Here is a 16,905-nt window from a genome sequence, read left to right as displayed (position 1 = left end):
GTGATTTATAGAGGTCTCCAGCAACTGTTTCCTGCCTGTGTTCTGTTCCCTTCCAGTCCTGTGAATTGCTAAGCTCACTTTCTGCCCTCTGTCTCTCCCCACAACCTGGTCGCACCTCTGGTGGGGGCAGGGCGGGGCTGGGAGATTCCTTCCCAGATCGCTGTAGACAAAGGTGCCTTCTTCCTTTCTCCCCACTACTGCCAAGCAGGACTTTGTCCTCCCTGTCGCTTTCTCTGGCCCTCACACCTGGAAGACCATTGCCCATCACCCACCTCCCATCACCCAGCTTGAAGTGAGAGACCCAAAACTGTCCCCACCAGGCCAACAGATATCCACAGGAGTGTAAAGCATCAAGAGCCAAAGTGACAGCACCACTGTCAGGTGTACCAGCCACAGACACAATACCACCAGCACCAGACATAAATACTCAGTGCTAACACACTAGCTGATCTGTACTGTCATCAGCAACACAGTGGCCTGCAGGGTGACTCGTTCAGATCTCAGGGTGCCCTGACATCCGGCCCTCAGCCCTACTTCCTCATGTTTGCCCAGGGACCCTCTCCCTAGAGAGACATAATGAGGGACAGTCCACCCAGCTCTGTGGCTTCCTGGCACAAGCCAGGGCATAAACACACTTGTGAATCAAACATGTTCCACCCTGAGGGGGCTGAAGTGGCCCCAACATCCCTTTTCCTCAAACTTCCTAAAGAAAAAAGTTGTGTGCCAGCCCGGGCAACATAGGGAGACCCTATCTCTATAAGAAATACAAAAATTGGCCAGGCGCAGTAGCTCATGCCTGAAATCCCAGCACTTTGGGAGGCCAAGGCGGGCGGATCACGAGGTCAGGAGTTTGAGACCAGCCTGACTAACATGATGAAAGCCCGTCTCTACTAAAAATACAAAAATTAGCTGGGCATGATGGTGTGCACCTGTAGTACCAGCTACTCGGGAGGCTGAGGCAGGAGAGTCGCTTGAGCCTGGGAGGCGGAGTTTGCGGTGAGCCAAGATCATGCCATTGCACTCCAGCCTGGGTAACAGAGCAAGATTCCATCTTAAAAAGAAAAAAAAATTTTTTTTAATTAGCTGGGCGTGGTGGTATGCACCTGTGGTCCCAGCTCCTCAGGAGGCTGAGGTGGGAGGATTACCTGAGCCTGGGAGGTCAAGGCTGCAGTGAGCTAGGATCACACCACTGCACATCAGCTTGGGTGACAGTGTGAGATCCTGTCTCAAAAGGAAAAAACAGAAAAAAGACTATTGCTTATGAACCAGATGTACGTGGAAGATTTTAGGAGACTCTGGCTAAGCTGAGTTTGCTGGCCCAGAGATTGTGGATCCTGTTCATGAAGACAGATGGGGAGGCAGGGCTGGAGGGGCCCTGAAGAGTGGCTCGTCCACTCCCTTCATTTGTGGCTGAGAGGACGCTGCCTGCCCAGGGTCTCACAGAAATCTTGGGACGCCTAAGGAATATGCAGGACTGACCAAAAAGCTGAGAGAGGGTATAAGGAAGGGAGGGAAGGAGGAGCCTCAGATGAAGAGGACCACACCCTCCTCTTGCACCTGCCCTTCCTGGACCACACCTATGCAGCCAGCTGGACTCCCAGGGGTGGGGGTAAAGAGCCTTCCCTAGAGCTCATTACTTTTCCACCACACAGTGAGAAGAAGCTAGTCCAACATGCAGTCCACTCTGCGGTTACCTGGCTTTGGAGAGTGAGAAACTTGTTGCAGAACTAAGGGACATCCCAGCAGAGAGCCTAGGCCTCAGTTTCCCCTTCCTAAAATAAAGAGATTAGCTTCAGATTCATGATTTTCAATTACTCTTAAAGGCAAAAACGACCCTTCTTTTTTTTTTTTTTTTTTTTTTTTTTTGAGACAGAGTCTCACTCTGTCGCCCAGGCTGGAGTGCAGTGGCCGGATCTCAGCTCACTGCAAGCTCTGCCTCCCGGGTTTACGGCGGAGAGGTTTACTGCCTCAGCCTCCCGAGTAGCTGGGACTGCAGGCACCTGCCACCTCGCCCGGCTAGTTTTTTGTACTTTTTAGTAGAGACAGGTTTCACTTTTTAGTAGAGACAGTGTTAGCCAGGATGGTCTTGATCTCCTGACCTCGTGATCCGCCCGTCTCGGCCTCCCAAAGTGCTGGGATTGCAGGCTTGAGCCACTGCGCCCAGCCTAAAGCTACCCTTCAAATTAAATGTTTAGCAGAACTGTAACCAAGTAAAGCTGATGGAAAGGTACAGCAAGGTGCTGCTGTGATGGATGGGAAATGTGAGCAGGAGGTGGACTTAACTGCATCCAGGCGGCCTCAGGGGACCCGTAGGAGTCAGTCGCACTGTACACATGAAGGATATCAGACTGGCTCCATACCTGTGACCCTTCCAGCTCTAGCGCCATGTCCAACTGTGCTGTGGCTGCTTAGTGCTGGGGGGAGGAGGAGGGAGCCAGGCAGTGGAAGCCAGACTTTCTCCATCCCCAGCACCCTGATAAGAAGCAGCCCTTGCCCTTGTATATTTCCTCAGGCCAGCTTCTAGCACTGGGTGCCTCCAGGGAGCCCAGAATGGGGCTAGAAGCACAAAAGGATTCGTTCCTTAATGAGGAGGCATCTGTAGTCAGCAGAGCCATTAGTCCCCACCCCAGGTCCCTGGGGGACTTCGAGCGCCTCTCCAGCTGGAGTGAAGAGGAGGCAGGCAGCTCCCCATCTTCGAAGGAGCAGGGCCTGGGGGACGTAGACAGATGACCTGGGAGCCTGGATGCCCTCTCCACTCCCTGGGCTCATGGCACCCAGTTGCCTTCCTGGAGGTGGAGGGCTAGAGGCAGTAGAGGGGCTCCAGCAGCACCTCGGCCCCCTCCCCCAAGACCCTGGGCTGACCTCCCTTGGCCAAACACAGCCTTTGGCCTGAGACCAGGAAGGCCGACCTCCCAGTGCTCCCTGGGGATCCTCTCACCAAGCCTGATGGGAGCACCAGCTGGGACACTTACCCCCCACCTCCCACCCCCAGGGCCCCAAGGTACTGTTTATAAGGGCTGCACCTATGTGGGGATGTGTGTGATTGATTACCTGCACCGAACCAGAGGTACACACCCGCCGCAGCAGTGGACGGATTCCTGTCCAGACGTGGACACTCAGACCACATACACGGAGACACAGCCCTGCACACATGTACAAAGAGGCGCACATACCCATCAGCCACACTCCCAGGAGGCCCTCAAAGACGAGGAAGCAGGGCGGGGGATTTTTTATGCATGTTTATATTTAATGAACCACATGCAAATGAGATGGAGAACACGCCACAAAGGAGCCAGCCCCCAGAGACTCTGGGTGGAAGGGCACAAAGGCTCGCCTTTTGGGCCACCCTGGAGGCCAGATCAGGCTGGTGGATTGAGGGGGCCTGAGATGGGGCATGGGGGCCACGGGGAGGGTGGCCTTCCCCCACCAGGGAGCCAGGAGCAGGAGCCAGGATGAGCTCCAGTGTCCCTGCTGCTGTGGGGGAGGGCTTCCTCTGGGAGGGGAGCAACTGTCCCAGTTGATGGAGTGCCTGAGACGAGGGGCTGCCTGCCTGGACAGATGGTGTACCGCCTTCCCGCACTTGAAGCAAAGTGGATTTTAATGAAATCGCAGCCCTGGTGCTGAAGCTGGGAACCCAAGTGGGAGGGGCTCCTTCCCCAGGCATTACAGGGTGGGGTCTGGGCATGGGTGGAAATGGGGGTGGGCAGGAACACTTAACCAGCCTGTCACTGGGAGGGGAGGGTGCACCGCAGCCCCTCTGCACTGATGATCTCTGCAGACCAGAGTTCAAGCGGTTAGTTCAGATCCCCAAAAGGTGGGGAGGGGTCCCTGAATATTTATGACACATTGAAATGTAGATTGGTAGGTCTGACAGTCTTCTGAGAGGCTTGTCACCTTGGATGGATGCAACACCCTCTTGAGGTGCATCAAGAGACTGCAGATGAACTGGGGGGTGGGAGGAGTAGGAGGAGGAGGAGGGACCAAAAAAAAGCTCCCGGGCCTGGTAACCAGGGCCTGATGACCAGTGTCCTTGCTGGGCAACATTGGACCAGTTGCTTCCCTTGTCTGAGCCTCAGCTTCCAATTCTATAAAATGTGAAGCACTGAGGATCTGAGCCCTTTCCTGCCTTAGGGAGAGTTTATGAAAATGAATCTGAAAGCTGAAAAAGTGGTGTGTGGGGCTTAGGAGCAGGGCTTTGATTGGCCTTCATGGGTCAGTTTTGGGGGACCAAGGTCTCCAAGGGAAGTCCGAACAGCCCAGGATTTCCTTATTAGAGGTTTGTTACCCAGAAGTTTGTCCAGACTTTTTACAAAGTATCCCAGCCCAGCCTATACCACCTGTTAGGGGAGATGTTTCCTAGCTATTGGAGGCTGGAGTAAGTGCTGATGGGCCCCCCAAGCTATCGCTCTTGCAGGAAAACTCCTGCCCCTCGATGGAGTGGGCTCCAGGTCTCCGTGCCTGTGACTCCACTGCAGCCCATTCTCCCCTCCCCTCTGCCCTCAGCAGCGCGCCGCACTCATACACTTCTCTTCCCCCAGCCATGTCGGACTTCCACGTGCATCCCCAGGCCACCGTGGGCGAGGAGGGTGGTGTGGCCCGCTTCCAGTGCCAAATCCATGGGCTTCCCGAACCTCTGATCACGTGGGAGAAGAACAGAGTCCCAATTGACACGGACAATGAGAGGTGAGTCACGTGTGGGAAAGACAGAGGGAGGACAAAGAGTTGGCCAGTGACTCTGGCCTTAGAGAAGGACTGCCCGCGGCTCTGGGAGCTGCAGTTGGTGCCCACAGGTGCCTGAGACAGTGGTGTTTCTGCAACCACAGTTTAGACTGCGTATCCACATGATTTGCTGGGCCGAGATTCTAGGCTCATGGATGTGTCTGAGGATTGTGTGTGATCGTTGTCAAGGCTGGAATTGAGGGTATATCCACCTTTGAAAGTCCCAGTGTGAGTCTGATGATGTTGGGACGGTGCAGTGCTTGGGGCCTGGGCTGTGTCTTGGATGCCCAGAGTCTTTGTGGCTGATTATATCAATGGCTGTGCTGGTGGCCAACTGTGTCCCTCCCCTCAACAGGTACACATTGCTGCCCAAGGGGGTCCTGCAGATCACAGGACTTCGAGCTGAGGACAGTGGCATTTTCCACTGCGTGGCCTCAAACATCGCCAGTATCCGGATCAGCCACGGGGCCAGGCTCACCGTGTCAGGTGAGGGTCCTTCGGCCCTTTCCCCCAACCTTAGATCAACCCGCTTCAACTGGCCTCTGCAGCCTTCTCGGCCACATGTGTGCAGAGCGCCGGGCTCTGTGCTGCCTGGCGTGAGGGTGCACAGGAATCTGAGGCTGGATCTCTGGCTCATTTCCCCCTGGGAATCCCATCCTATGCTGATGTCCAGGACTCCCCCATTGCTGGCAGTCCTGCAGGGCCAGCAGGAGAGGGACGGATGTCCAGAATGTCCTGGTCCCCTGGTATCTCTCTACCCACAGGACCTGGTTTCTGGGCTGGTGTTTGTTTCGCACCCGCTGTGTCCTGGGCTGTGGGTGGGGTGAAGAAGCAGGAAAGTACCCAGCTGAAGTGAGGAAATGTGGCATCTTCCTCCCAGGCTCGGGCTCTGGGGCCTACAAGGAGCCAGCCATCCTCGTGGGGCCTGAGAACCTCACCCTGACGGTGCACCAGACCGCGGTGCTTGAGTGTGTCGCCACGGGCAACCCGCGCCCCATTGTGTCCTGGAGCCGCCTGGGTGAGCCTCATCCCCACAGCCCCTGCCCCTCCCAGCCTGTCCCACCCCCTGGGAGGGCCAGTCTCAAACTCCTCACCCAGCTCCCGGGGAATTTGGAATCCTGTTTGTTCTCTCTGGGGGTCCATTCTATCCCTGTGATCTGGGAAGAGGGTAAGTTTCCCTCTCTTGGAAGGACCAGGGAGGCCCCCTTGTCCACCCCATTCTCCCTCCCCCTGCAGGGATGGCTTAGCTCCCTGGGTTACCTTGTCCAATCCTGGTAGTCCTCCCCTCACCCTGGCCTTGGGGACCCCAGCACCCTTCAGCAGCCCTCAGCACCCCAGAATCTGTCCCCTCCTGCTCATTCCTGTCCTCTATACCCTGGCCGTGTTCCTCAGCTGTACAGTCCCAAGCCCCTCAAAATCCCAGCCAGTTGTTAGATCCTCACTCTGGGCCCCCCAATCTCTAGCCTGGCCCCCTAAGTCCCCCAGCCTAAATCCCCAGGCAGCTGAAGGAGAGAAATGAAAGGGTGCAGATGGGCCCACATTGTCTGAGCGGAAAGGTCACTCGGGAAGGAAACTCTGGAGGGGGTGGGGTGGGGCCGCATTCACAGGGAGACTGTGCCACATTGTAGCAGCTGAGTGATGGGGAGGGAGGGGGCAGCAGGCAGGATAATGGAGTAGATTTCACCACTTCAGGGCCTGAATGGGGAGCTGTCTCCTTGTATTCTGACTGTGCTAATCTGATCCTGGTAGGGGTGGGGGAAGGGCTCGGGTCCCTGGGAGAGACTGGGAAGAGTGGCCTCACCATTAGGAGGAACCTCTAGGCACTCCAGGGACCATCTGGTCCAACATTTCCCAAAGCATGATCTGTCAAGCGAGAAGGAATGGCCTGCTGGTCTAACAAGTTTGGGAAACAAAGTTAACCGGGTCCCCCCTGTACCAGGTCACAGGAGTACCGTGATGTGACTTACCATCCAGGCATAGAATGGATATGTGACCGTGGATCCAGAGAGAAAAACCAGGCTGGGAAACGTCAATCTAATCCAGACTCCTTACTTTACAGATTGTGAAACAGAAGGGAAGGGCCTTGCAGGTGGCCCGTGAGTCAGTGGTGATGCTAGGTTCAGGACAGGGCGTCCGCTGCTAGGCGCGAGGGTTCTGTGCTGCACTCTGCTGCCTTTTCCAGTTAAGGTGCCTGGGAGGGAAGAGGCAGAGTCAAAGACTGAGGCTCCTTGGAAGACGGGAGGAAGGGCGAGCCCTCTGGAAGTTTCCTTTACTTTCCTTCTTACACATCTATATCTGACCCTCAGCCATCCCCCCTCCCCTTCCTCCCCAGATGGTCGCCCTATTGGGGTGGAGGGCATCCAGGTGCTGGGCACGGGAAACCTCATCATCTCAGACGTGACGGTCCAGCACTCCGGCGTCTACGTCTGTGCGGCCAACAGACCTGGCACCCGGGTGAGGAGAACAGCACAGGGCCGGCTGGTGGTGCAAGGTATGGATCAGCCAACCCTGGGGAGGAGGGCAGGGATCTCCGCATAGTCCCTTCCTTCCAGCCTATGCCCAACCCCAGGGCCCTGTCTCACCCCAGTCTCCTGGACTCGCCCTCGCCCTGCCCCTCGCCCCTCACCAGCCCCCAGGCCAGGACAAAGGTGGTGTGTTCTCCAGTCAAATGCTTGCATTGGGAATGGGTGGACCATCTTGGTCATGCAGCAGCCCCTCCGTGCCCTCGGGGGGCCGTCAGCGCCCCGATACCCGGGGAGTCATTTCCACTTTCTCATCTCAGCTGGTGTCCCCACCTGTGTCGCTCACACGTGTCTCCCCACGTGCTGTTTTCATTCACACGTGTGGCACGTCCATGCTCACACCTGCCTGCCTGTGCGCTCCTGGCCTGCTTGTCATTTTCACGCTGTCGCCAGCAGCCTCACTGTGCACTCAAAGCTGCCTCCCCTCCTGCAGGGCGGAGCCCTGCCACTACCAGGTCCTTTAGTTGGCCTCTGGCCATAGGGCTTAACTGTCCCCATGCACTGGGCTTGGATGAACATTTTCAGGGTTTTCCTGTGGTTGTTCCCTGCCGGAGATGAGGCGGGGGAAAGGGTGGGAAGTGGGAGAATTAGGAACTTAAATGCCCGTTTGTTTAGCATTCCATGTGCCGTTAATCTGTCCAAATGAAAGTGATGGAGCATTTCATTTCCCGTTTTTAATAGAGGCTTGAGGCCTGGGATTGGAGGAGAGCGGAATTGAATGTGGGGACGAGGGGGCCCCCGGTACTGAGGCTCATACATCTCCCCGTCATTACTGCTTTCTGGAGGTGCAGCCAAACCTATTAGCACATTTATTTATTTAACAATTTCCTGAACAGGGAGCTCAGCTTGATTGCTTTCGGATACAAATGTCAGTCTTTTAAATAGTCATTATAAAGGAGTCCTCTTGGGTCTGCCTGGAGCGGAGGGAAGAGGGAGGTGGGCCATCTCCTGAGCTGGGCAGGAGTAGAGGCTGGGCCCCACCTGGAGGAGTCTTCAGGGGGCAGATGTGTGTTTGGAGCCCAGCTCTCGCCCTGTGTATCTCTGGTCCCATCCCCTGTTCCCTTCCTCATGCCGTCACTCACAGCTGTCTCTGTCTGTACCCACCCCACCATCCTGACCCCACTCGCAGCCCCAGCTGAGTTTGTGCAGCATCCCCAGTCCATCTCCAGGCCAGCTGGGACCACAGCCATGTTCACCTGCCAAGCCCAGGGTGAGCCACCGCCTCACGTCACATGGCTGAAGAACGGACAGGTGCTGGGGCCGGGAGGCCACGTCAGGCTCAAGAACAACAACAGGTACGTATGTGGTGTGTGCTGGGGTGAGGACCTGGGAGAGCAAGGAAAGGGGGTCCTGGAGTGAGTGGCCTGAGTAGACTGTGCACCTCCTGCCAGGGAGAGCACAGAATTGGGAGTCTGGAGATTGGGTTGGAGTCCCAGTTCCACCACCAACTTGCTGGGAGACTTCACACAAGTCATTAGTCTCCTGGAAAGACTCAGTTTCTCCATCTCTCAAATGGGGAGATTTGGTCAACCTCCAGGGAGAAGGAGGGAACCTGAGGCTCTCTCTCCCCTGCAGCACACTGACCATTTCTGGAATCGGTCCTGAAGATGAGGCCATCTACCAGTGTGTGGCTGAGAACAGTGCGGGCTCATCACAGGCCAGTGCCAGGCTGACCGTACTGTGGGCTGAGGGGCTCCCTGGGCCTCCCCGCAATGTGCAGGCGGTTTCTGTGTCTTCCACTGAGGTGCGTGTGTCCTGGAGTGAGCCGCTGGCCAACACCAAGGAGATCATCGGCTACGTCCTGCACATCAGGAAGGCTGCTGGTGCGCGCGGCCAGCTCTGCTCCCCATTCCTCTAATTCACTATTTCTCATCCCTTCCAATCCTGCACGTCCTGACCCGATGCCTTCCTTTCCTTCTCCCCGCTGTCCCCCCTGGGCACCCTGGCTGCCCTCATTTCACCAATGCTGGCAGGACTCCCCCAGTCCTTCACACTCCCCTGCCCACCCTGTGCCTCTCCAGACCCACCGGAGCTGGAGTATCAGGAAGCAGTCAGCAAGAGCACCTTTCAGCACCTGGTCAGCGACCTGGAGCCCTCCACGGCCTACAGTTTCTACATCAAGGCCTACACACCAAGGGGGGCCAGCTCAGCCTCTGTGCCCACCCTAGCCAGCACCCTGGGTGAAGGTGAGGCCTGGATGTGGAGCACAAACCCACAGGCACTCAGGGTATCAGAGCAGAACCACCACGCACACTTGTTCAGGTTGTGCATTGTGCTGGATGCCCGGCCCTGAGCCTGTCAGGGCTGAGTCTACTTGGAGGAAAGGGCTTCTTTTTCTAATTCATAGGAAGGTGCTGCTTTCGTAAGCACATGCCCTGGGTCAGAAGCCAGAGGGCTGTCAGGCTTTTGGGGGTCAGGGTCACAGGTGGAAAGTAGAAAGGTAGAGCTTCCGCTGGGTCCTCACATCATGGCCTCTTTCTGTACGTGCAGCCCCTGCCCCACCCCCGCTGTCAGTGCGGGTCCTGGGCAGCTCCTCCCTGCAGCTGCTGTGGGAGCCTTGGCCCCGGCTGGCCCAGCACGAGGGCGGCTTCAAGCTGTTTTACCGCCCAGCAAGCAAGACCTCCTTCACCGGCCCCATCCTGCTGCCTGGAACTGTCTCCTCCTACAACCTCAGCCAGCTTGGTGAGGCAGAAACAACCCGGGGCCTAGTGGGCTGGGCAGGGTGTGGCGCTGAGGGCCAGGAGGTGGTGTACAGGGGTCACCTCCCTTTCCTGGCTAGGACAGAGCACGTGGTGGGGCAGGGGCAGTCACTCAGCCGCCCTGCCTTGCCCCAGACCCCACTGCAGTGTACGAGGTGAAGCTGCTCGCCTACAACCAGCATGGAGACGGCAACGCCACAGTCCGCTTTGTGTCTTTGAGGGGAGCATCTGAGAGGACAGGTGAGGGCTGGGGATGGAGTGCAGGGCTGAGTGGGTGAGAAGCAGGGAAAGTAACGGGGTGAGATAGCATGTGCCACGCTTGAGAGCACAGGCTTAGACTGCAGTTTGAAGCTTGGCCATGCACATGCTGGCTGTGTGACCTTGGTCAAGTTATTTAACCTCTCTGATCCCAGTTTTCTCTATAATACAGAGATAATAGTACCTACTTTACAAAGCTGTGGCAAGGATGAAATGGTCCATGCTATTCCTAGTATCTGGTAAAAAGAACCAAAAAGATTGGGCTGGAGTCCTGTAGGCAAAGTCAAAGGGTATTCCCACTCCCACTTGGGGGTGGGAGCAGCTGAAGGAAGAGGAGCCCCCAGAGGCTGGGTGTTTAGGAGTGCTTCAGACCTGGAGAGCCAAAGCCTCCAACCCATCCCTGTCCCCAGCCTTGAGCCCACCATGTGACTGCCGGAAGGAGGAGGCCGCCAACCAGACGTCCACCACAGGCATCGTCATCGGCATCCACATCGGGGTCACCTGCATCATCTTCTGTGTCCTCTTCCTCCTGTTCGGCCAAAGGGGCAGGTGGGTCCTGGGCCAGGGAGAGGGGCTGGGCTGGTGTGTGGCGGACTAGGCCTAGAGAAGGTGAGTGTGGGCTCACTGCCTCTGGCTCTCGTCTCTCTCCCTCCCCTCAACTCTTGGCTCACCCCTAGGGTCCTCTTGTGTAAGGATGTGGAAAACCAGCTGTCCCCTCCTCAGGGTCCCCGGAGCCAAAGGGACCCTGGCATTCTGGCCCTAAATGGGGCGAGACGGGGAGAGCGGGGCCAGCTGGGCCGAGATGAGAAACATGTGGATATGAAGGAGCTGGAGCAGCTGTTCCCCCCGGCCGGGGCAGCAGGGCAGCCAGACCCCAGACCCACAGTGAGTGTCCATGTCTTGAACAAGCCCCCGCCTCAGGCTCTGACACTGTCACCCTCTGATCCTGCACCCCTTCACCTTGGCCACGGGCCTCAATCATTGGCCTTAGTCAAGCTGCAGGTCTTCTCTCTGTGCCCCTGAGTCAGGCAGGGAGACCTGGAGACCCTAAGCCCCAAGTGGGGTTGAGCTGGAGCCTGGCGCCCTGGCCCTCAAGCTCACACCTGTGTGACGGGCTCTTTCCCCAGCAGGATCCTGCAGCCCCTGCCCCGTGTGAGGAGACCCAGCTCTCCACGCTGCCACTTCAGGGGTGCGGCCTGATGGAGGGGAAGACAGCGGAGGCCACGGCCCCCTGCGCAGGCCTGGCGGCTGCCCCACCACCCCCAGATAGAGGCCCCGGCCTCCTCGGTGAAGGCCAGACTGCCAGGCCTGCAGAGGCCCGGGTTACCCAGCCAGCTCACTCTGAACAGTAGCCAGTGTCTGGCAGGCTCCAGAGGGTGGCCGGAGAGGGGGCCCATTCTCAGGTCAAAAGCAAGATTTCTACTGTCGTGTGGGATTTGGATGGTCCTGGGGGCTCCCCAGCATTTCTGTCCTGACTGCCTCTTGGGTTGTCAAAACCCAAGGCAGCCTTGGCAGGGACCCCCCCTCGCAACACCCGTCAGGAGCTGGAGCAGTTCCTGCAGGAGCCCGTTCCCTCCCTGGGCTGACGCCCCCTCGCCTCTGCCTGGCACCCACATGACTTGGAACTGAACTAACATCTTCCTTTAAAAAGCAAAACTTAAAATCAAAAAAAAACAAAAGGGAGAGAGATAGAGGAAGGTGAATTCGACTCCAAAAGATGACCCTGCTGTAGCTGGGCCCTGACACTGTCACCCTCCACCGACCTTGTTTTCTCAGGATGGATTTTTGCTGTTTTGGCTCTCAGCACCTACCTCAGCCGGAATGAATGTCCTGGGGGCAGTGAGGCGGTGGCCTCAGCCCCTTTTCCCCACAGAGCCCGAATGCACTCCTACCTCAAGCCCCCTTGGTGGGGACCCCCTCTCCCTTCCCACACTGTTGTCCAGAGTAAAAAAAAAAAAAAAAAAAAAAAAAAAAAAGCACTTCCCCATTTCCAGGTGTGAAAGAAAATGTCTACCTCAAGGCTCGCTGGCTCTGTGGGCTGTGTTGTCACTGGACCTGCCTCCCCGCCCCTCCTGCCCACAGCCCACCTGCCTCTCCCGCAGAGGGGAGGCCAGAGGTTAGGCCACCAAGGGGAACTCTTGTGGCCTACGGAAATAGAAATGGTTTGGGCAGAGAGAAAATGTGAAAGAAGCCAAAAATGAGAGGAAATTTGTTCCTTGAAGTATAAATTGTCCAAACGAGCCACCTCCCAGCACGCCGCCTGTCCCCGTCTTGTCTGTCCACTCCCGTTTGAGCCAGCCCATCCTTGATGGGGATGCTCATGAGGAACCTGGGCTTGGGAGGGTGGCATCACCTGGCCGCCTGCCTCCTGTCCTGCAGGCCTGGCCCCTGGAATGTACCATGCGTGGGATGGGTGTGTGTGAGGGTGAGGGGGTGTGGGTGTCCCCCACAGAGACGCCCCAGCCTCAGGCACCCAGCCAGCCTGATCCACCCCTCGACAGGGGAGCACCCACTGTCAGCAGCCACGGCCGGAAGCTATTTTTATACAAGGTGTGTTAAGGGTTGTGTTCTTGTGACTTTTTGTTTCTCTTTTCTGTTGTATTGTTCTTTGAACTACTTAGTTAAAGAAGAAGAAAAGAAAACCAAGGAAACAAATACCTATTTTTGGTTACACTCAGAAACATTTTTTTAAATAGCAGAAGAAAAACTTTTTTTTAAAGAAAAAAAAAATAAGTGTATTCCTTAAGAATGAGATTAGACCATAAAAGTCCCTGACCCCCAACCCTCTAGGGACACCCCCACCCTGAACTTTAGTTAATTAGCTGAAGAAGATAGAATTTGTGGTGTTTTCCTAGAAAACTAGAGCTGTGTCTGTGTGGACTTGGGGAAGGGTAGTCCCTTCCCTTCTCCCAAATGATGTGTGGATGCCCAGGGCTCCACAAAACTCCAAGGCAGTGCCCCCTCTGTTCCCAAAGCAGCTTCTCTCGGGAGCCTCCCTCTTTCCCTTGGGAAGGGTGGGGCTGGGGGTCACCTGGCCTAACTTGGGTTTTGTCACACTCTGCTCATTTTGACTGAATAAAAGTCCTGTTGCCAAAGTGAACCTGGAGTTTTTTGGTGGCTGTGTCAGGCCCTGGGGGAGGGGCTGGAGTGCTGGGTGGGCCAGGGCCCTCATAGGCCCAGAACCTGGGATAGTAGCAGCAGACCCCACACACCACAGACCTCTGCCACACGAGGTGCAGTTCCCGAGCCCTCACCCCTCCCTGTGAGGAAGACATGCTAGTGACCGTCATCTCCATTTTATTTACTTAATGTATTTTTTTGAGACAGAGTTTTTTACTCTGTCGCCAAGGCTGGAGTGCAGTGGCACAATCTCAGCTCGCCACGACCTCTGCCTCCCGGGTTCAGTAATTCTCCTGCCTCAGCCTCCTGAGTAGCTGGGATTACAGGAATGCGCCACCACACCCAGCTAATTTTTTTATTTTTGGTAGAGACGAGGTTTCGCTGTGTTGGCCAGGCTGGTCTCGAACTCCCGACCTCAAGCAATCCACCCATCTCAGCCTCCCAAAGTGCTGCGATTACAGGCATGAGCCACTGTGCCTGACCGGTCATCTCCATTTTATAGTTGATGAAACCAAGAAAAGAGAGGTGAAGGAAATGTCCAAAATCCCACACAACCAGTTGGTCAGTCTGATCCTCACACAGGATCCGAGTTTGTATCCAGGCCAGGCCGCCAGGTTCCAGGCTCTGCATTCTGACCACCGCTCCACGCCTCCTTGGCCAGCAGCGAGGAGACTGCCTGCTCAGCCCACCAAGGTTGAGCGCTCTCCAGGTGCTGGCCAGGCCGGGCTGTGTGCTTTTCATGCACTGTCTATGAGGAAGGACTGGTTTCCTCCCAGTTCTGAAGTTGAGGAAACAGGCTGTGACTGAGTGATTCTCTCCAGGGCACTCAGCCAGGACTCCGACCAGGCCTCTCTGTTCTGCCATTGTGTCTCAGTCCAGGCTCCTGAAGCCAGGTGACTGGGGCTGCTACGGCTTAGACAGGTGCGAGAGAGGCTGGGCTTAATGGCAGTTATGCTGACAAAGATCTGGAGGTCTCAGCTGGCCTCAACTTAGTAAGAGGCAGCGGTATAATGCAGCTGCTGCTGAATTTCAAAGCCTGGGTTCACACCCAAGAGGCTCGGCAGACCTGGAGAGCCAGGTTCTAAACCCAGGGGCACCTTTCGAGAGGAACATACCAGGAGAGCAGTTGGTAAATTGGGTTCCCTGGCTATGGCTGGGATGAGGGGGAGCTCTCTGGAGGGCCTCACTCTCTCTGCCCACCCTCACCCAGACCAGCTCGATATTTTTTCCCATATTTTTTTCTGTCTTATTACATGTTGGACTTTTTTTTTTTTTTTTGAGACAGAGTCTCATTTTGTCACCCAGCCTGGAGTGCAGTGGCATGATCTCGGCTCACTGCAACCTCCGCCTCCCAAGTTCAAGCAATTCTCCTGCCTCAGCCTCCCAAGTAGCTGGGATTACAGGCGCCTGCCACCACACACAGGCCTCTTCTGGAAGTGCCTGGCCAGGTGCCTTCAGATGTTCTTTTAGGATCAGAACCCTACTTTCAAGTGAAATTTCATCAAGATTCCAACATGGGCTCGGCACAGTGGCTCACGCCTGTAATCCCAGCACTTTGGGAGGCCGCGGCAGGTGGATCACCTGAGGTCAGGAGTTCAAGACCAGCCTGGCCAACATGGCAAAACCTCATCTCTACCAAAAATACAAAAATTACCCAGGCGTGGTGGCGTAGGCCTGTAACCCCAGCTACTTGGGAGGCTGAGGTGGGAGAATTGCTTGAACCCGGGAGGTGGAGGTTGCAGTGAGCCGAGATTACAACACTGCACTTCAGCCTGGGCAACAGAGCAAGACTCTGTCAAAAAAAAAAAAAAATCCACCAAAGTATGATCATGCAGATATATGCAAATTGTGTACAAAACCCACGGAAATATAGGCAGGGCCTGCCCTAACTATCACGAGTCTCAGCCAGGCTAGGGTAGATGACAGAGCAGGGTTCCAGTGAGGAAGGTTAGCAGAAATAGGTGTCAAAGCTGAGTGGCCTGACTGGAATCCGGGTCCTGAGATCTCAAATAGCCCAGAGGCCTCAGGCTGAAGAACCCCCTCAAATCTCACCACCCCCCACAAACTATCTTTGCACAGAAATCTGCCGCAACCAAGGCTGCAACCTGTTCCAATCATCTAATGCTCTGCAACAAACAACCCCAAACCTTTTTTTTCTTTGAGACAGAGTCTTACTCTGTCACCCAGGCTGTAGTGCAGTGGCATGATTTCTGCTCATTGCAACCTCTGCCTCCCGGGTTCAAGCAATTCTCGTGCCTCAGCCTCCCGAGTAACTGGGATTACAGGCCCATGCCACCATACCAGGCTAATTTTTTGTATTTTTAGTAGAGATGGGCTTTTGCTATGTTGCCCAGGCTGGTCTCAAACTTCTGAGCTCAGACGATCTGCCCGCCTCGGCCTTCCAAAATGCTGGGATTACAGGCATAAGCCACTGCGCCCGGCTTTTTTTTTTTTTTTGACCAAGTCTCACCCTGTCGCCCAGGTTGGAGTGCAGTGGCATGATCTCCACTCATTGCAAGCTCCGCCTCCCGGGTTCACGCCATTCTCCTGCCTCAGTCTCCTGAGCAGCTGGGACTACGGGTGCCCGCCACCACGCCTGGCTAATTTTTTTGTATTTTTAGTAGAGACGGGGTTTCACTGTGTTAGCTAGGATGGTCTTGATCTCCTGACCTCGTGATCTGCCCACCTCGGCCTCCCAAGGTGCTGGAATTACAGGCGTGAGCCACCGTGCCCAACCTTTTTCTTTTCTTTTTTTTTTTTTTTTTTTATAAGAGACAGGGTCTCACTCTGTTGCCCAGACTGGAGTGCAAACCTCAGTGGTTTCACATCACATTTATTTGACTTACAAATCTGCAGCCTGGGCAGGGCTCGGGGCAGCTGTCTCTGCTACACTCTGCATCAGCGTGGGCAGCTTGAAGCCTGGGGGCTGCGATCCTCTGAAGGCTCCCTCCCTCCTGAGTCTGGTGGCTGATGCTGGCTGTGAGCCCAGCATCTCCACGTGGCCTCTCCGTGTGGCCTGGGCTTCCTCACAGCATGGTGGCTGCGTTCCAAGGACAAGCGTCCTGAGAGAGAGAGCCAGGTGGAAACTGCAACATCATTTCTACGCTGGCCCGAGTGACACATCATCACTTCTGGTATATTCAGTTCTTTAGAACAAGTCGCTAAGGCAAGCCACATTCAGGGAATTTGAGGGGAATTAGAGTCTTCTTTTCAATGGAGGGTCAAAGAATGTATGGACTGTTTTAAAATGACCACAGGGGCAGGGAGCAGTGGCTCACCCGCTGGGGAGAATTGCTTGAGCTCAGGAGGCGGAGGTAGCAGTGAGCCGAGATCATGCCACTGCACTCCAGCTTGGACTACAGAGTGAGCCTCCGCCTCAAATAAATAGGTAGGTAAATAAATAAAATGACCACAGGGCCACTCCGGAGGGACAGGTGGGGAACAAATATGAGCCAGGAGGCAGGGAGGGGAGGAAAGCTCTACCCCATGGCCCTGGGACTGTGCGTGAGGTTGGTGGGGACACAGCTGGGGGCGGCAGGAGACAGAGGGTGCCCCCAACTCCTGTGGGGACGCTGGGGCTGGACACG

General features: G+C 55.8%; 1 protein-coding gene across 3 annotated transcripts in view; it reads left to right on the top strand.

Annotated features, from left to right (window-relative positions):
* IGDCC3 (immunoglobulin superfamily DCC subclass member 3) overlaps positions 1 to 13,295 on the top strand; it is a 52,214-nt gene extending 38,919 nt beyond the window's left edge. The window contains exons 2-13 of one of the 3 annotated variants that reach the window (XM_015142493.3): positions 4,539 to 4,683; positions 5,075 to 5,205; positions 5,600 to 5,737; positions 7,052 to 7,210; positions 8,371 to 8,536; positions 8,817 to 9,064; positions 9,263 to 9,427; positions 9,732 to 9,923; positions 10,076 to 10,180; positions 10,609 to 10,747; positions 10,876 to 11,083; positions 11,329 to 13,295. In XM_015142493.3, the coding sequence (XP_014997979.2) occupies positions 4,539 to 4,683; positions 5,075 to 5,205; positions 5,600 to 5,737; positions 7,052 to 7,210; positions 8,371 to 8,536; positions 8,817 to 9,064; positions 9,263 to 9,427; positions 9,732 to 9,923; positions 10,076 to 10,180; positions 10,609 to 10,747; positions 10,876 to 11,083; positions 11,329 to 11,550 (2,018 nt within the window). In that variant the 3' untranslated portion in view covers positions 11,551 to 13,295. Of the gene's footprint in view, positions 1 to 4,538; positions 4,684 to 5,074; positions 5,206 to 5,599; positions 5,738 to 7,051; positions 7,211 to 8,370; positions 8,537 to 8,816; positions 9,065 to 9,262; positions 9,428 to 9,731; positions 9,924 to 10,075; positions 10,181 to 10,608; positions 10,748 to 10,875; positions 11,084 to 11,325 lie in introns of all 3 variants that reach the window. The other 2 variants (XM_077939593.1, XM_015142491.3) reach the window with 2 other exon arrangements.
* The last annotated feature ends 3,610 nt before the right edge of the window (positions 13,296 to 16,905 follow it).

Source organism: Macaca mulatta, chromosome 7 (genome assembly GCF_049350105.2).
Source record: "Macaca mulatta isolate MMU2019108-1 chromosome 7, T2T-MMU8v2.0, whole genome shotgun sequence".
Classification (NCBI taxonomy): Eukaryota; Metazoa; Chordata; class Mammalia; order Primates; family Cercopithecidae; genus Macaca; species Macaca mulatta.
Note: the sequence above shows the minus strand (reverse complement) of the source record. Positions and strands in the feature narration are given on the sequence as shown.